The sequence below is a fragment of the Crotalus tigris genome, unplaced genomic scaffold, assembly GCF_016545835.1.
Source record: "Crotalus tigris isolate CLP2741 ecotype Arizona unplaced genomic scaffold, ASM1654583v1 scf7180000018651.982201, whole genome shotgun sequence".
NCBI classification, from domain to species: Eukaryota; Metazoa; Chordata; class Lepidosauria; order Squamata; family Viperidae; genus Crotalus; species Crotalus tigris.
In genome coordinates, this window is record NW_024097125.1 from 914,754 (window position 1) to 934,636 (window position 19,883).

Consider the following 19,883-nt stretch of genomic DNA (forward strand, 5'->3'; position numbering starts at 1 on the left):
TAACATGTTGATGGCAGATCAGGTGGCTACCAATCTGTCGTATATGAGACATAATACTTTTTGCAATGCGAATAAGCCTGGGAGGTGGTTGGCTTATCAGTTACGAAAGAAACAGAAAGCTAGAATTATAGAGAAAGTAAAATATAAAGGTACTGAGGTTTTTCAGCAAGATTTGATTAAAAAAAGCTTTTTGGACTTTTACACAAAATTATATTCAAGTGATAATATAAGGGGTTTGGATATAGATAAATATTTACAATCAGTACATTTTCCTAGACTTTCAGAGGAACAACAAAATGGGATGAATAGTTTAATTACTGTGGAGGAAATTGGCTTAGCTATTAAGCAGTTAAAGGTTGGAAAGTCTCCTGGAACAGATGGACTGACTTCTAGGTATTATAAGATTTTATCTGAAGAAATGATAGAGCCACTAAAGGAACTCTTTAATAGTATTTTGTTGGGTATGCAAGTTCCTCCTTCTTGGAAAAGAGCTTTTATATCACTGATTCCGAAGGAAGATCAGGATCTTACAGAGCCTAAGAATTATAGGCCAATTTCATTATTGAATGTTGATTATAAGATCTTTACAAAAATTTTGGCAAATAGATTAATGCAGGTTATGAAAGACTTGATTCATAGTGATCAAGCAGGATTTATAACAGGGAGATATATGAAACATAATGTTAGACTAATTATTAACTTAATTGAGTACTTGGATAAGAATAATCAGATTCCTGTGGCTTTTATCTTTTTGGATGCTGAAAAAGCTTTTGATCAATTGGACTGGCAATTTTTATTTTCTTTGATAGAGAAAATGAATTTTGGGGATAATTTTTTACATGCACTTAAAGCTATATATCAGCAACAATCTGCACAAATTGTTGTAAATGGGGGATTGACTGAGAATTTTAATATTCAAAAAGGGACAAGACAAGGATGTCCATTATCCCCATTGTTATTTGTTTTAACATTGGAAATTTTATTGATTCAGATTCGGGAATCGAAGTTAATTAAGGGTGTAAAGATAAGGAAGAATGAGTATAAATTGCGGGCATTTGCGGATGATTTGGTTTTAATTTTGGAACAGCCGAATCAGGCGATTGATGGTTTATTAGAACTTATAACACAGTATGGGAATGTTTCTGGTTTTAAAGTTAATAATTATAAGACTAAGATATTATCTAAGAATATGTCAGTTAAAGAAAGGGAAAGTTTGATTAAAGCCACAGGTTTTCAGATGGTAAAAAAGGTTAAATACTTGGGAGTATATCTAACTGCTTCAAATGGAAAATTGTACAAGAACAATTATGAACCACTATGGGCAAAAGTCCAAAAGGATTTAATAGATTGGAAAAAATTGCAATTGTCATTGTTGGGGAGAATTTCAGCTGTAAAAATGAATGTTCTACCAAAGTTTCTTTTTTTGTTTCAGATGATACCTATTCTTAAAAAAGAGGCAAATTTGGAGGAATGGCAAAAGGGTATCAATAATTTTATATGGGCCGGGAAGAAACCAAGGGTTAAATTTAAGATATTACAGGATGCTCGAGAAAGAGGGGGACTTAAGGCACCCAATTTGAAATTATATTATGATGCAGCCGCCCTAACTTGGTTAAGTGATTGGCTTAATTTAACAAATATGGATATTCTTTTTTTGGAAGGTTGGGATTTAATATATGGTTGGCATGCATATTTAATTTTTAATAAGAAAGTTGATCGGACTTTTAAATCACATATTTTGAGGAATGCCTTACTTCGTGTTTGGAAGAAGTATTATTATAGATTAAATTATAAAATACCTATCTGGGGGATTCCCAGACATGCAATTGAGGGAACCTCTAAGGGGACAAATTTTGATAAAATTTCATATAAAGAATTGTTAATTTGTTCTGGTTCGAATTGGCATTTGAAATCCCTAGATGTATTAAGGCAGCAAAATATTCTACAGTCATGGTTTCAATATTTACAAATAATGGATAGATGGACTGTAGACAAGAAAGAGGGAATAACACTAGAAGATAGACAATTGGTTATTCAGATTAAAAACCAAGGTCCGGCTCATATAAAAAGAATATATAATGTTTTATTAGAGTTAGATTCGGAAACAGAATTGGTTAAAGATTGTATGATTAAATGGGCTCAGAATATACAGGAGCCGATCTCATTGGATTTATGGGAGATAATTTGGATAAGAAATGTTAAATTTACACAAGCTCAAAATTTGAGAGAAAATTTTTATAAAATGTTTTATAGATGGCATTTAGATCCTAAAAAATTATCTTGTATGTATTCCAACATACAGCCCAAATGTTGGAGATGTGGCAATAATGATGCGACATACTTTCATATTTGGTGGAATTGTAAAAAAGTAAAGGCTTTTTGGATTATGATTTGGTGGAACATTCAAAAGATTTTTAGAAAGAAGATAAAGTTTACTCCTCAACTATTTTTACTTGGTATTTTTGTTGACTTAAATGAAAAAGAAACTACTTTGATGTTGAATTTATTAACTGCAGCAAGGTTACTAGTAGGTCTATATTGGAAGAAAGATTCTTTGCCTACTTTAGAAGAATGGATATTTAAAGTATCTAGTTTTGCAGAAATGGCAAAAATTTCTGCTTATTTAAAGGATCATACACAAGAAAGATATATTACTGTATGGGGAAGGTGGATAGATTATATTCAGAAAAAATATGGAATTAAAAAGTTTTATTTATTTTATGAATGAATATCAAATATTATAGAGAATTGTTTTATAAGTTATGGAGTTAAAGGTTAATTATGATATTTTTTTTCTTTCTCTTTTTTTTTCTTTTTTTTAATTATTATAATTTTCTTTTTCTTTTTTTTTCTTAACCCTGTATTCTGCTCTGGGAAGTGAAGGGAGGGGGGTGGGGGTGGGAGGGAGGGTAAGGGGGGGTTCTCTATTTTAAAATTTTATTGTATTTTTATAAATGATTGTATGTTTTAAAAAATAAAAATTTTCAATTAAAAAAAAAAAGTAACATGTCATACGTATCCTATAGGATTTGTGATCTGTTTTGTTTATTTTGATGATGTAACTGATTAAATCTACTTAAAAGGTCCTCTTGTAAGTAACTCTACACTATAGTTACTAGAGATAAATTTGTGCAGAAGCCATATGAAAGAGTCATCATATTTATTCAATGTAATGGATATCCAATAAACATCAATGCTACAAAGTTTTTGAATCTATCTCAGATACAATGAAGGAAAACATTCTATGGCAAATGTAAATACAACATCAAAAATCTATATCTGCGGTCCCCAACTTTGGTCTGTAGACCAGTACCAGGCAACAGCATGCCAGAAACAAGGTCACGCAAACAAGCAAAGCCCCATCTGTGGGATGCAGGTAAAACCACGCCTCTCAAGTCCACGGACAAACCTCTCTCCATAGAATAACCAAAAGGTTATTCATGATTATTACATGAATAATTGGAATGCAATTAGAATGTAAAAAACTGAAGAAATAGAAGAATCAGAAATCACACGAACCTTTAGAATAAGAAACATAATTATTCAGGAAATTAATAAAGCTTTCAGAAGATAATTATTTGATAACGAAACCTATCTAAAGCAAGATAAACACAAACTTGGCACATGGGTAACCTTGGATAAACATCAGAATCAAATAGGCTAAATAATAATCAAATATGTAGAATTATCTAATCATCTAGAATATATAGATTCAAAGATCATAGAACTGAAAGGAGTCGGTCCATACAATCCAATTCCTGTATAGTAGAGAAACAGAAATCAAATAATTTGAAATAATTTGAAATAATTAAACAAAAATTATTCTGCTTGATCATATCCAATAAAGGGGAAACTTTCAACTCTCTAAATGGTTCCATTGCTGAACTAACTCTTGCTGTAAGCAAGTTTATTTTAATATAGGTAGTCCTCAATTTATAACTGCACATTTAATGAAGTTGTTCAAAGTTACAATAACCTTGGAAAAAGTGATATATGACCTATCTTTGTACTTACAAGTGTTTCACCAACCCCAGGATCACATACAGTAATTGCTATTTAAGGACTTTGCAACTAGCTTGCATTCATGACCAGTTGCAGCATTCTGCAGTCAAATGATCACAGCTTATAACCTTCCTACTTGGTTTCCAATAAGCAACCTCAATTGAGGAAGCTGCTGGACTTGATAAATGACCACATGATTTTATTAATAAGAATGGTAAAAATAGAACTTGTATGTGTGTGAGTATGTGTGTATATCCTTGTTTTAAATTCTATATTTTTTTAATTCCCACATGTTTTAACCAATGGAAATCTAATTATCCACTTCGTGACATTTGGGATTAAGAAGATCTTGCTCTTAACTGACACAATGATTCTGTCTGTCTTGAAAACTGTTCCTGGCATTACACTTCATTCCTTACATTTAGAACTGAACCATACTCAATGGCATAACTTCTAACAATTTGCTAAATGAGCTAAATGCAAAATGAAGATTATATATACATGAAAGGAGGGATAGGACACTTACTTGGATCTATATATAAGGATTTAGGTTATAAAAATATCCACATATAGTTTTGTGTTAATTTAATTCAGTATAACTTTGGGCACCCAATAAAATAGAGTGTACATAAACAAAATGGTTGTAAGCAACTTGAAATTTTGAAGCTTCATTTTAAAAAGTAGTGAAAAACTCAGTTTTTTCTTTGTGTCTTTATATAAAATAAAGGGGAGATTGCTTGATATGAGTTATACTATGCTTGATCAATGCTTTGTGACTTTCACAGTTTATTGACTTATCATGGTTTATTTTACACACATTTAAGCTTTCAGTGTATGTACTTTGAGTATCAGTCCCCTCTAACTCCCTGCCAATAAAACTTCCACAAACATATAAAGCCAAATTTGTAATATAAAGCTTTATGAACAGGATGTGTATCTGTAATAAACAAGCTAGTTTATCATTTCACCATGTGTGACCCCAGACACTGTTATGTAAACTGCCAGCAGGTGGTCAAGACCAATATGTAGTTCCCTCCCCCCCCCAATCAAATGTTAGATGTCACAGAAAATACCAAGCAAGTGATTGGAACGACAGGTCTTCGTTTTATCACACTATTTTTCTACTAACCCAAGGTTAGGATTTTATCTTCAGAGGTTCTGATAACAGTTCTTCAAAATTTAATGCTTAATTAATATAACCACACTACTGAAAGCCATACATTTAATGCTGGCAGCAATTATTAATATCTGGTGTGGTATTTGCTGAGGAATTTGTCTGGATGATAGATTAAGTTACATTGTTAAATTCAGCTTCAAACATTATCTCATACAATTAACTAGACATAATTAGGCATTAAAATGTAAGAGTATTAGTAGTCAATCAAGATCTTGTTAATCTTATGGCCAGTGTTGATTCTCATAAGGTAAAAGTTAAAATGGACTATTTGCATTTTTATTTTATCGTTTTTATGAATTCATGTATAATTATCTAAGTATCACTCCTGACTGAAACCTCATTAAAGGCCTGGTGCTTCATATCAAAATGTCAATAACCCACCTTAAATGGAAAAATATCAAGTAAGCTTGTACTTATTGAATTGTATTAACCTAATAAACTTAAATATGATCACAGCTGCCTTTCAGAAAATGATTTCTTTTCATTATATCCAGTGCCAAACTTACTTCTGTTTTCTATAAGAAAAAAGTGTCCATTTTTCAAATATATATAATAAAATGAAAAATGTAAGTTCGAAGGGATGTGCTATAAATGAAAATGTAACTATGTACATAGTTGTGTCATCTTATTGTTTCTTAAATTAAATAAGAATCAGTATACTGAATATAATTGTACTTGCTTTATTATTTAAACTGCTAAATTATAGGCCAAAACATAATCCCTTCTTTTTGGATGAACTATATACATGGAATAACTCTTTTTGCCATACATAAAGAAGTCATATAAAAAAACTTGTCTCAACCTAAAATTCCACATATTCATTTCAATTAAGCAACTTTTTAATATTTAAATGCACGAAAGCAAAAAAATTATAATTATTATAGAATTATCATATACAACTGGAGTTATCTCCATAACTATTTTTATATTAGATTTGTATAATATATTCAATGGCAGCACTAATAATTATGACATAAATACCCCATTCATGTAAAAGTATATTACATACTAACTACAATAGTTTCCAACACATGAAAATGTACTAAGAATCTCTCAAGAAATTGGTATCAAACAAATGAGTTTAGTAATTAAGAAATGTAATTATATTTATTTAATTCCTATTATAGTCTTAAAATAGTTGTATAGCACCTGGCATTAAAAGCAGTACAAGTGTAATAATAATATCTTGCCTTACTTTATATTCTCATACCATTATAGAAGAGATTGTCCCAAACTCATTGAGGAACACCTATTAAAAATTTGTGCGATATGCAAACTATAGTTAAATATGACATATAGGACAGAATTCCTGTGCTACAGGAGAGCACAGATAGCCTTAAGTCCGCTTTTTGCCCCTTATTTAAATAAACAATATGTTTCATAGTTTACAAAGTATCATTAATATACAGAATTATTACAGCAGGATTTTATTAGGGTAGGATTTATGAATACTATGATGAATTGATGATCGTTACTTAGTAGATTACAAATCTCTTACACAGAAAATAATATAACTATTGAGTAATACATATGTAGGTAAGTTAATTATAGAACACATAGCTGACAGTTTCATTTATCTAACTATACTATATAATTCTGAATCTCTAATTCTTTTTTGGTTTTTCAGTATTTATTTTTCCTTTTGGTAATGAATATGTATAATGACTCTAAGCCACTCTATAATGTTATTTTAATGAAATGTGCCTTTGATCTTATGATCTGTACAAAGCATAAATTCATAAGATAAAGAACATCTCTCTACGATCACTTTTGCCAATCACAAAGAAAATGTTGGGGGCAACGGTACCATAGCAACATCTATCATTCACTCTTGTCCATTTCAGTTCCCCTATGTTCTGCCATAGTATATGGAAAATACACAAAGATACTTTTTGTTGAGTACTTATGTCAATTGTCCAATTGTCTATGTTTCATTATACATAGCAATAAACTACATCACAACCATTCACTATGGGGAAAATCTTTATGGAGTACAGAAGCATTTCAAACGGATGGAAAAGGTGAGGTACATTCATTAACTATTTGCAGTTTTGCAGCAAGGCTTTGGTCCAGCACAGTTTTAAACTATCAAGGAAAAAAAAATCTCATTCTTACAAATGAATGCTGCATAAAGCAATGAGTTCGCAGGATTAAATGGCCAAATAGCAGTTATCCGTTCCCTTGGCAATTATGATTTTGAACAGCTATGTTTACCAGGTTACTATAGCAAAATAAGAATATTATAAGCTTGCCTTGGAGATCTGACTTTGTTTCATTAGTCTAAATGAGGTGCTGACATTCATGAACATAGCAAACATAAGTTGACCAGACTTTCTAGAGCAAAACCCATGACAAATTAATTCATATAGATGAACATTTTTTTATATTTGCCAAATACATTGGAAAATAATACAACAACACAACCTCCACCCATAAGATTGGAGGTTAATGTTTGTAAGTACCTTCTAATGAAACAGCTTTCAGGAATTCAAATAGTTTATATTCCCTGTTTATGCAAAAGGATGTCCAGATCAAACCAAGTTCATGGATGAAAAACAAGGAATGGAACTTTCTAGTTTTCAGTGGGAAAATGAAGTAAATTTTCTCTTCTATCACTATCTTTTATTTCAGAAAATATCTCTAAACTTCATGAAAAAAAATCCATGCATTCAATTTCAAAAAAACTTGAAGTCCTCATTTAGCAACCACATTTGGAATTGGCAATTCAGTCACTAAATGAAGCAGTGGCTAAGTGAAACTGTGACTGGGCTTATAATTTTACTTCAGCTTTATTTTACAGATGTACAAAGGTCATAAATGCAATACTAGTTGCATAGATACTTGTTTCATCCCTATTGTTAACTGCAAACAGGCATTAAATCAGACAATCACTAAACAAGAACAATCTTGTTTTTTTTAAAATAACTCTTTCTTTCCATGCCAGTTTTACCTCAAGTCCTTGACTTAGGCAGACCTTCCCAAATCTTTTCCTTAATTTAAAACTATTTATCAGAAAGCCCCTTTAACCTAAGCTAAAGCAGTTAAGTCAATTAAAACATACCTGTTGTGATTGGGTAATGGTTTGTGTTTTGCTACTCAACCCTCCCACCCCCCAAAAAAACACTTTTACCCAAGTTGGAATAATTTACATAGGTCTGTAAAGCACTGAGTTAGGATAGTATTAATATTCTATATCTTGCTGTCATATAGTGATGGTTTAGAATTTTGCAGCTGAACTGTAGCCAATCTATGCTCAAGTCCCAATGTAGGTAGAAAGGGACAAACATGGAAATTATTAGCTTCCCATCTCCCCACTGCTTGTGTAAGGGGAAGGATGTTCAATTGTTCACATTGTTCCTACCAGGAAAGGCTCCTGAAAACCCAAGCATCCAGGACTCAGCCAAAAAACTAGACAGTCTCAACAATCTAGGCAGGCTGAAATGGACATAGAGATTTTCAGAGATAAAACCTGCACATATCCTCAGTTCTATGCTATACTACTACTACTACTACTACTACTACTACTACTACTATGCAGCATAGTTTGAATTAGAACAAGAAAAAGCAGAGGCAGGAAAAAAGTTTGCAACAGTATCAGTTCCAAAGGTTATGATTGTAAAAACACCCATTTGAAAAACCAGGGAAAAGCCAGCTCATTCTTTGGAAGTGGAGTTATGTAAGGTGACCAACTTTTTTACAGCCACCCCGCCAGCACCACCGCCCACCCTGCACAGCGCCATGTAGGGAGGGCCCCACGACTCCCACAGCACAGGGGCAGCTGGCCACTGCTGCCCCTCACATCCCCGCCCACAGCACCCCCACTGCCTCTCCCTCTTGTGCCCGCAGCCATTATTGCCCTAGCAGAGCTGAAGATCATCAAGAGAAACTTACCGCTCCAGTCTCCTCCAGGTATCTTTGGAACTAACTAGGAGATGGCGTAGTTGGGTAGCAGGGAGGGGTGCAAAGTTCCTGCCAATTCACCTTCACTGCAGACAACTTACATGTGCCAAGTTTGCCAACCGGGTAACTGGCGCGCTCAGCAGCAATTCCTATTGGTTTTCAAAAGCCAATAGGGGAAGTAGCACAGCTCATGCAAAAGTTGGAAAAAAAAACATCAAAAAAGGTGCCAGAACGCCGTTCTGAGCATTCTATGAGAAAAAAAAGCCCTGCAGATTAGTCTTCAGATATCAAAAAGGAGGACATGTAGGAGGACACTTTTCAAGGGAGGACTGAACTCACAAAAGGAGGACTGTCCTCCCTAAAGATTGGTCACCTTAAGTTATGATTTCCAACAGGAACAATGGGTGATTTAAGCCTCTGTAATGTAACAAATTTTGTCCCTCAACACCATCATTCCCAAAATATGAGATAAATTAAAATTGGGGGTACCTCAATCTCAGGGAAATTAGAGCTTTTGAGCTTCTGATTTAGAGAAACTGCCTGGCTCTTTTTCTATGAAATATGTTAAGATCTGTTGGCTTAACTCTTACACTTATCATTTTTGTGAGATATAATAGTAATTGAAGTATAAATTCACATTTTAACATTCTAATTAAGCTATTCAGAACAGTACATCACATAATAATATGACTGCAATATACAGAATAAAAATGTGTGTACAAAAATAATTCTTAACATGATAACAGACTATAACAATATAACCAAATGAAACACTATATAACTCATGAAGATATAAAATCTACTCATACTCAATTCCAGCTAAACAAATAGGGATATGAGCCTGCATTTATAGCCATTTGTAGTGTCATGTGGTAATATGATCATGATTTACTACATGTTTCTGACAAAACTTGTCCTTTGCAGACAATACATTTGTTTAATGACCAGTGTTTAATTAACATCTGCAGTGTTCACTTAACAACTTCAGTGTTTCACTTAATTGACACCAGAAAAGTAGTCATAAAATCAGGCATGGTAACATGATGACTCACTTAATGAATGGCACAACTTATAACAGTCAGTCTGGACTCAGTTATGGTAGTACATCAAGGACTATCTATATTTTCAGTCCACCTACACCACAGGGGTGTTGCTATAGGAAAAATAGGAGGCAAGAATGCTAAGTACATTTGCCATAAAATATATATTTTACCAAAAAAATCAGGCTAAAAATAACATCAAGATCAACAGTTTTGAACGTCTTCTGATAGTTAAACAAAATATAAATATTTTGAATATTAGAAGAGTAGCTGGTACAGTAAAACAATTCATCTTACCTCTCTTATTTTTAATGTTTCTTCTAGATATTATTTTGATTTACTGTTATGTAAAAGCTACCGAAGATGGTAGAGGACAGGAAGACCTGGAGGAACGTTGTCCATGGGGTCGCGATGGGTCGGACACGACTTCGCAATTAACAACAACAACAAAAAAGCTACCATCAGTTACAAGGCTATACTGTCATTTTATTCTTAAAACATGTATGTGTCACTTGTATTGAATGTCAAAATAAAATCTTTATCTACTACAAAATTAATATGATGTCCAGGTTTCAGGTAGTTCATATTCTTATTTTATTCTGGAAGAATATATTAAATATAAGGAATTAAACATATATAAAATATATATAAAATAACTGCAGTGAAGAGAGAAGGCTTTTAACTAACCCAAAATTTATTGTTATGAGAATTGAGCAGGATTGTAAGTTTTTTAGCCTACTAGTAGGAGAGGATCTCAGTGATTGGCTAGAATTGAAAGGTATTAAATCAGAAAAATGAAAATTCTTATCTGTTTACATATATTTAGATGGCAATATATTATATGTTCTAAAACTATGATTACCTTTGTTATACATAGTTTACTGCTACATTGCAGTATAAACTTAACAGTGAACACAAACTGGTTTCTGTTCCTCGTAGTAGTAATATAAATGAGAATTTTTGTCCACATGAATCTCAGTAAATTTTAAGAAGTTTCTAAAATGTCCCAGAAAACATTTATTAATCATTCTGATTTTTCTTGTTGTATTATTTATATTGTTATTTTTATTTACTTTTATTTACTTACATTTATTCCATGCTAGTATTGTCTGTTCTGTCTATTGTCTATTCTATCTGTCTATTTGACAGATAGATAGGTAATGGATGGAAAGAGAGAGAGAGAAAGAAGGAAAGAAAGAGAGAGAGAGAGAGAGAGAGAGAGAGAGAATGGAACTTCTTTCATGCCAATGGACAGGAAATTGCTCCTCCTATCATTACAAAATTGATAAACAGCAAAATTGTGCTTAAAGGTTAGAGGATGAATACCTCAGATAAATAGCTCAGATTATTAAAAACTGAAAACAGGAAGGCAAACATTTTCTGTACTGTAGAAAATTGTATATTTGTAATAATAAATGCATAATACAAACAAACAAAATATACAATCAATATACTAGCTGGATCTCCTGACTGGACTGTAATTCAACAGGTACTAGAGATTTCTGAATGACTGTAATTAGTTTAAGAACATTCTAATTGGCAAGTAATAAATTATTTATATATATAAAAAATATTTGGCCTTCTTCATATTCCTAGTCCTATACACAGCCTTATATTAGAAAAAAATCAGATGTCCATGATTTTATACTCAGACTATTCTTGGTTTCATCTTAAATTATTTGACAGCAAGGTCCCAGAGTTTAATACAAGAGTCTTTTCCTGCCCTACCCAGAGGTTATGGGAATTGGAGCTATAATATTTTGCATAGAAAGCATGCACTTTATGGAATAATACTTTGTCATGGCGAAGGGGCTTGCATAACTCAATGAAGCTATGAGCTATGCCGTGCAGAGCCATTCAAGATGGACAGGTCATAGCAGAGAGTTCTGACAAAATGTGATCCACTGGAGAAGGAAATGGCAAACTACTCCAGTATCTTTGCCATGAAAACCCCATGGACAGTACTAAAAGGCAAAAAGATATGATGCTGGAAGATGAGCCCCTCAGGTCGGAAGTTCTCCAATATGTACTGGGGAAGAGCAGAGGGTAGCGCCAGAAAGAATGAAGTGACTGGGCCAAAGCCAAAAGGATGCTTAACTGTGGATATATCTGATGGTGAAAGGAAAGTCCGATGCTGTAAAGATCTTTTCTCCATAGGAACCTGGAATGTAAGATCCATGAATCAAGGCAAGCTAGATGTAGTGAAACAAGAGATGACAAGACTGAACATCGACATCTTAGGAATCAGCGAACTAAAATGGACAAGAATGGGTGAATTTAACTCAGATGACCATCAGGTATACTACTGAGGGCAAGAATCCCTCAGAAGAAATGAAGTAGCCTTCATAGTCAATAAAAGAATAGGAAAAGCAATACTGGGATACAATCCCCAAATGACAGAATGATCTCAATTCGAATCCAAGGCAAACCATTCAATATCACAATAGTCCAAATCTATGCCCCAACCACTGGTGCGGAAGAGGATGAAATTGACCGGTTCTGTGAAGCCCTACAGCACCTTATAGAATTAACACCAAAAAATGATGTCCTTATCATCATGGGGGATTGGAATGCTAAAGTAGGAAGCCAAAAGATAACAGGAATAACAGGCAAGTTTGGCCTTGGAGTACAAAATGAAGCAGGGCACAGGCTGATAGAATTTTATCAAGAGAATACGATGGTCATAACAAACACTCTTTTCCAACAACCCAAGAGACAGCTCTACACATGGACATCACCAGATGGTCAACATAGAAAGATGAAGAAGCTCTATATAGTCAGTAAAAACAAGACCAGGAGCTGACTGTGGCTTACATCATGAGCTTCTCATTGCAAAATTTAGGCTTAAATTGAGGAAAGTAGGGAAAAGTACTAGGCCACTCAGGTATGAACTAAATCATATTCCTGAGGAATATACAGAAGAGGTGACAAATAGATTTAAGGAATTTGATCTGATAGACAGAGTGCCTGAAGAACTATGGACGGATGGTCACAATAATGTATAAAAGGTAGCAACTAAAACCATCCCAAAGAAAAAGAAATGCAAGAAAGCAAAATGGCTGTCTGAGGAAGCTTTGCAAATAGCTGAGGAAAGAAGGAAAGCGAAAGGCAAAAGAGAAAGATACACCCAATTGAATGCAGAATTCCAGAGAATAACTAGAAGAGATAAGAATACTTTCTTAAATGAACAGTGCAAAGAAATAGAAAAATAGAAAAAAAAAACAGAATAGGGATGACCAGAGATCTCTTCAAGAAAATTTGAGATATGAAGGCAACGTTTCATGCAAAGATGAACATGATAAAGAACCAAAATGGCAGGGACCTAACAGAAGAGAAGAGATTAAGAAGAGGTGGCAAAACTATACAGAAGAACTATACAAGAATGAGCTTATCGTCCCAGATAACCACGGTGGGGTGGTCACTGACCTCGAGCCAGACATCATAGAATATAAGTGAAACGGGCCTTAGGAAATTTGAGCAACAAAAAAGCTAGTGGAGGTGACAGTATTCCAGCTGAGCTATTCAAAATCTTAAAAGATGGTGCAGTAAAAGTGCTACACTCAATTTTCCAGCAAATTTGGAAAACTCAACAGTGGCCACAGGATTGGAAAAGGTCAGTTTACATTCCAATTCCAAAGAAAGGCAATGCCAAAGAATGTTCAAACTATCGCACCATTGCTCTCATTTCACATGCTAGTAAAGTTATGCTTAAAATCCTACAAGTTAGACTCCAGCAGTATGTGGATCGAAAACTACCAGAAGTACAGGTAGGATTTCAAAGAGACAGAGCAATTAGAGATCAAATTGCCAGCATACGCTGGATCATGGAGAAAGCTAGGGAGTTCCAGAAAAACATTTACTTCTGCTTCATTGACTATGCTAAAGCCTTTGATTGTGTGGATCATAACAAATTGTGGTAAGTTCTTAAAGAGATGGAAGTACCAGACCATCTTATTTGTCTCTTGAGAAACCTATATGCGGGTCAAGAAGCAACAGTGAGAACTGGACACGGAACCACTGATTGGTTCAAAATTGGGAAAGGAGTCCAGCAAGGCTGTATACTGTCGCCCTGCCTATTTAACTTATATGCAGAGCACATCATGAGAAAGGCAGGGCTAGATGAATCAAAAGTTGGAATTAAGATTTCCGGGAGAAATATCAACAACCTAAAATATGCAGATGATACCACTCTAATGGCAGATAATGAAGAGGAACTAAAGAGCCTCTTGATGCGGGTGAAGAAGGAGAGTGCAAAAGTTGGCTTGAAACTCAACATTAAGAAAACCAAAATCATGGCATCCGTCCCTCTCAATTCCTGGCAAATAGATGGGGAAGAAATGGAGGTAGTGATTCTTGCTCCTGGGGAGGAAAGCTATGGCAAATCTAGACAGCATACTAAAAAAGCAGAGACATCAACCTGCCAACAAAAGTGCATATAGTCAAGGCCATGGTTTTCCCATTTGCAATGTATGGATGTGAAAGTTGGACCATAAGAAAGGCTGAGTGACAAAGAATTGAGGCCCTTGAACTATGGTGCTGGAGAAGACTCCTGCGAGTCCCATAGACTGCAAGGCCTTCGAACCAGTCAGTCCTAGAAGACATCAACTCTGACTGCTCTTTAGAAGGCCAGATCCTGAAGTTGAAACTCAAATACTTTGGCCACCTAATGAGAAGGAAGGACTCACTGGAGAAGAGCTTAATGCTGGGAAAGATTGAGGGCAATAGAAGAAGGGGATGACAGAGAATGAGGTGGCTGAATGGAGTCGCTGAAACAGTAGGCGTGAACTTAAATGGACTCCAGAAGATGGTAGAGGACAGGAAGACATGGAGGAATGTTGTCCATGTGGTCGCGATGGGTCGGACACGACTTCGCAATTAACAACAAAAAATCTTGCATGCATGTATGCATACATACATACATACATACATACATACATACATACATACATACATTTTTTCTAGGTCACCAGGAGAGTCAAGAACTGGTATAGAAAAGAAACTGACAGATTAATATATGTCATCAATTACCTGTCTATTAAAGGGTATATTTAAGAAATGCACTTCAACAGCATTCCTCTGAAAATCTGAATATTTACTAACATGACAGTTAAGAGGTGTTAATGAATGATTCATCTTTGATATTTGTATAGGCACCACTAAGAGCTACAGCTCTTCATACAAACCATTACAAACAGTGTGATTATATTGCCCATGCAAGAACAGGTGGAAGAGCTTGAGAAAATAATTTTACTTTGACTATGTAAATACATTTATGCAAATTGTCGTCTACATATTCTTTTTGCTAAGAAAAGTGAATTATTTGTATTCAGTCATCCCTCATTCTGAACATCAACTCAAAATAGTTATTTTGAATAGAAAAAACAAATTATTTGGGAATAGAAATAAATCTTATCACTCCAATTGAAAAGTAATTATTGATGATGCTGTAAGGCACGGGATCTCCTTTTTCATCTTTATCATTAGGTATGACTTCAAATTTCCACCTCTCCAGTAAGATTTCAGTACTGTTCTCAATATGTTTTAAAATCTTGAGAAGATTCTCCCCTTCATATCCTTTGGAAAAAGAAATGAAGCACAGTAATTTGAAATGGCAGATTTAGGAGCCAGGACACTGTCTCACTATTAATACATGAAAGATGCATTTAACCTAGGCCAAGCCATTAGCACCTATCTGTACCCCCTGGTTCTGTTTTAATGGCTTGCCACCATTTCAGCAGTGTGGGCAAAGACACTGGAACTGAAAGTACAGATTTAGCATCTTGTCCCTAATTAGGTAGTTCCACCATAATGAGTTGAAAATCAGCTATTACACTGCAAAACATAAAACAAAGCAACTAGCCCACCACAAATTTTATTAATAATCACTTGGCTCTGTTTATTGCTGAATAATTGCAAAATAATCATCTTCTATCTTAATTGCCCAATGCACAGTAGCAGTAAGTGGGTGAAAAAATGGTAGCAGTACTGAAGCAAGGATATCAAAGCAAAGTGCATTAATAGCACTATGTTAAGGAATATTCAACTATTACTCCAAGGTAAGATTTCACAGAAAAAAATAGGGACTTTGCTTCAATGGATATCAATATCTATATATCAATAACATGATTTGGACAATTCTGTCACTGCTCATGGGTCCTACCTATCAGAACATTCATACTCAATACAGAAAGAAAGGCCCAATCATGGAACATTATAACTGGATTAATATAATGATATTAAACATATAAACAAGTTAATGTTAAATCCTAAGTTATGGATGTCTATATATATATATATATATATATATATATATATATATATATATATATATATATATATATAAAGATATATATATATCTCCTAAGTTATGGATGTCTTTAGTATTTCATTTCTGTTATGCAAAGGGTACAGGTACTTTTATTTCTGCAATAGTATATATTTATTTTCTAAACGCTCCAGATGTTATCATAGCAGCCAATCCTACCAATCAGCTAGCAGTGCTTTTTTTGTAGAAAAAAAAAAGTGCCAGAACTCACACATGTTGTATAACCTGCCTTGCCTACCCTACAAGCTTCCATCCAAAAAAGGTGCCGGAACTGTGTTCTGGGCGTTCTATAATAAAAAAAGCCCTGACAGCTAGTATACAATTTGCAAGTTTTATGCTCATAATCCTTTATGCTTCTCTTGATAGATAACAGCTGGTATCCCTTTGTTCATGCTTAAGCCTCTTACAATGTCTTTAATAATAATAAAGTTGGAAGGAACCTTGGAGGTCATCTAGTCCAGTGGTTCTTCACCTGGGCGATTTTATTTTTCAGGGGGATGATGGAACAAAAGGAGCGACATCGGGGCAAAGAAACGAAAAGGGGGCAATATGGGGGCGATGGAGCGAGAAGTTTTGGGGACACTTTTGAGACTTTTTCATACAGTGAATCACTATATATCTGTCATACAAAAACATCAGATTGCTCGCTATTAGTGGATTGAATTGTGTTTTCAAACGTTCCTCCAGCTAGCTTCAGTACAGAACATTGTACATATGTGAATACACATTGTTTATCTTCATGCGTGTTGCGCAGCAGCCTCTACCCATACCCATTGGCTAGAATGGACAGTGATGGAGGGAGGAGCGCTTCTTTTGAAACATCGCATGCTGAGTGGCTGTCCCCTGGGACTTCAGCTGTAATGTCAACGTAACTGTTGAAACTGGGTTTATTGACGTCCACGTGTCTTTTTCTAGTGTTCCAGGGGAGTCGAAAATTTAATTTGCAGGTAGTGCCTTTCATTTTGAAGACCTCTCAACATGGCCAAGAAGAGGAAGTGTCGCCAATATTCGACAGAATACCTAAAATTGGGATTCATTCCATCTCCTTCCAAAGTACAGCTTCCGTTTTGTCTTCTTTGTGAGAAAACATTTTCAAATGAAGCGATGAAGCCTTCCCGACTGAAAGACCATTTGGTAAGAATTCATTCAGATAAAGCCAACAAACCGGCATCATTTTTCCAATCCTTAAAGACCAAGTTTGAGGGTCGCAGCACTGTTGGGAAGTTATTTGGAAAATTGTCACTCAATGCCGACAAGGGGCTCATTTGTTCCTATGAAGTATTTTTGTTGATAGCAAAATGTGGCAAACCTCACACTATCAGAGAAACACTGATTTTACCAGCAGTGAAACAGATTGTTACCACCATATTGGGGCCCAGTGCAAGCATTATCACGCAATCGATTCCTTTGAGCAATGTCACTGTATCAAAAAGAATTGATGAAATGGCTGCTGATGTGGAAGAAAGGCTTATTGACATCTTGAAAAATACAGAATTCATGATGCAGATTGACGAGTCAACGATTCGTGAAAATGAAGCCTTGTTATTGGCTTATGTCTGTTTCATCAATAGAAATGAAGAGATCGGGGAAGAACTGTTATTTGTTCAAAATTTAGCCACCGACACAAAAGGTTATTTGATATTTAAAAAGGTTGAAGAGTTTTTTAATGAGAAAAACATCCCTTTGACAAACGTCATGGCATGTGCAACCGACAGAGCTGCATCCATGGTTGGACAATAACGTGGATTTCAAGCTCATCTAAAATCGGTTGTACCTGGAGTTATGACTGTCCATTGCATCGTTCATGGACAGCACCTTGTCTCAAAAAATTTGAGTGGCCATTTGCACGAGTCTCTAAATTACGTCATTAATGCTGTGAACAAAATTAAGTCAAATGCCTTGAACAACCAACTTTTTCACAAGCTTTGTGAAGAAAATGACGAGGAGTTTGAACGTCTCCTTTTGCATACCAAAGTAAGGTGGTTTTCAAAAGGAAAGTGTTTGTGGCGATTCCACGAACTTTTTGACACAGTTGTCAAATTTCTTGAATCCATTGACGCAAGTCTAAGCAGTTCTCTTAAACTTCGACGTCTGGATGTAGCTTACCTCGCTGATGTTTTTGACAAGCTGAAGTGAAAGTAAAGCTGCAAGGAGATAAAATCAATTTTCTTAAGGCCAATGGAGTAATCTGCTCATTTATTTCCAAATTGGACCTCCTTGCAAGCAATATGAGTCGCCAGGAGCTATATCAGTTCCCAAGCCTTGGTAATGAATGTGAACTCCAAGGAGAAGATTTGGATGTTTTTTGCTGCCACTTGAAGCAACTAAAAGAAGACATGGAAACCAGATTCTATGATCTGATAAATCTGGAAGTGCCCGCTTGGGTGCTAAATCCTTTCACAGCAGACTTTGCACAACTTCATCCCAAACTGCAAGAGCCACTGACAGATCTGAAATACGACTATGAAGCCCAGTCACATTTTTAGAGTTATGGCTACAAAGCTTTTTGGGTGAAAATGAGGAACACTTACCCAATATTGTGGGAGGAAGTTAAGTTGCTTCTTTTGGCCTTTCCTTTCACTTACTTAGTGGAGAGGGGCTTCAGTGCTATCCAACAGATCCTTTGTAAGTCAAGGAACATGTTGAAGATCTCTGAGCGCGGTGATTTAAGAATGCGATTAACAAAAATGGTTCCAGACATCAAGAAATTGGCATCAGCTCACCAAGCACAAGGCAGCCATTGAAGTTCTTTTTTTTTGCTTTTTGTGTACATACATTTTTTTCATTAATAATTGTCTGAGCTTTTATCATTGTATTTGCTTGCATTGGATTTCATGTTCGAGTTTGAGTTTTCGGCTTAGTTTTCGAATTTTTGTTGTGCTCTGTAAAACATTTTGTGTGTCTCTTTGTATTGTACTTTTTAAGCATGCACTCCAGTTCGATATTATATTTTTTGTGTCTTTTTAATCCTTTTTACAGTGTGCGTGACTATATATACTTTCCTCCTTTTCGTCTTGAAATTCTTAGTTCCTGCATTGCGGTTTGTTCTTATGCCCTTTTTATATTTCTTTTTGCGTCTTAAATTTCACTTGTAATTCAATCATGAAATGTTACTGTTTTTCTTTCCAGGCATTTCACTTTCTTGCAATTGAATTTTGTTTTCAGTGGTCATTACATATAAGTGTCTTGAATAAATAAGATAATAATGAAATACATGTATCACAAAGTTTGGGAATAAAGTGACAGGTGGCAGCAAAATTTTTCACACAGTTGAGATATAGGAAAAAGACTGGAAATAAATTATTTGCATCGACATGTCCTGATGACAATTTTAAAGAAAACAAAAAAAGTATTGGATAAATTGAAGAATTATTTCCTATGTTGTGATTGAGAGGTTATGTTGGGAGAGGGGGGCGATGACAACTTCCTCATTGGCTCT

General features: G+C 34.8%; 1 protein-coding gene across 1 annotated transcript in view; it reads right to left on the reverse strand.

The window, feature by feature from the left end:
* LOC120313381 (diacylglycerol kinase beta-like) overlaps nucleotides 1-19,883 on the reverse strand; it is a gene marked incomplete at its 5' end in the record, with an annotated part of 243,270 nt that overhangs the window by 185,933 nt on the left and 37,454 nt on the right. The window contains 2 exon segments of the mRNA XM_039355272.1: nucleotides 14,283-14,285; nucleotides 15,536-15,693. Of these exon segments, the coding sequence (XP_039211206.1) occupies nucleotides 14,283-14,285; nucleotides 15,536-15,693 (161 nt within the window).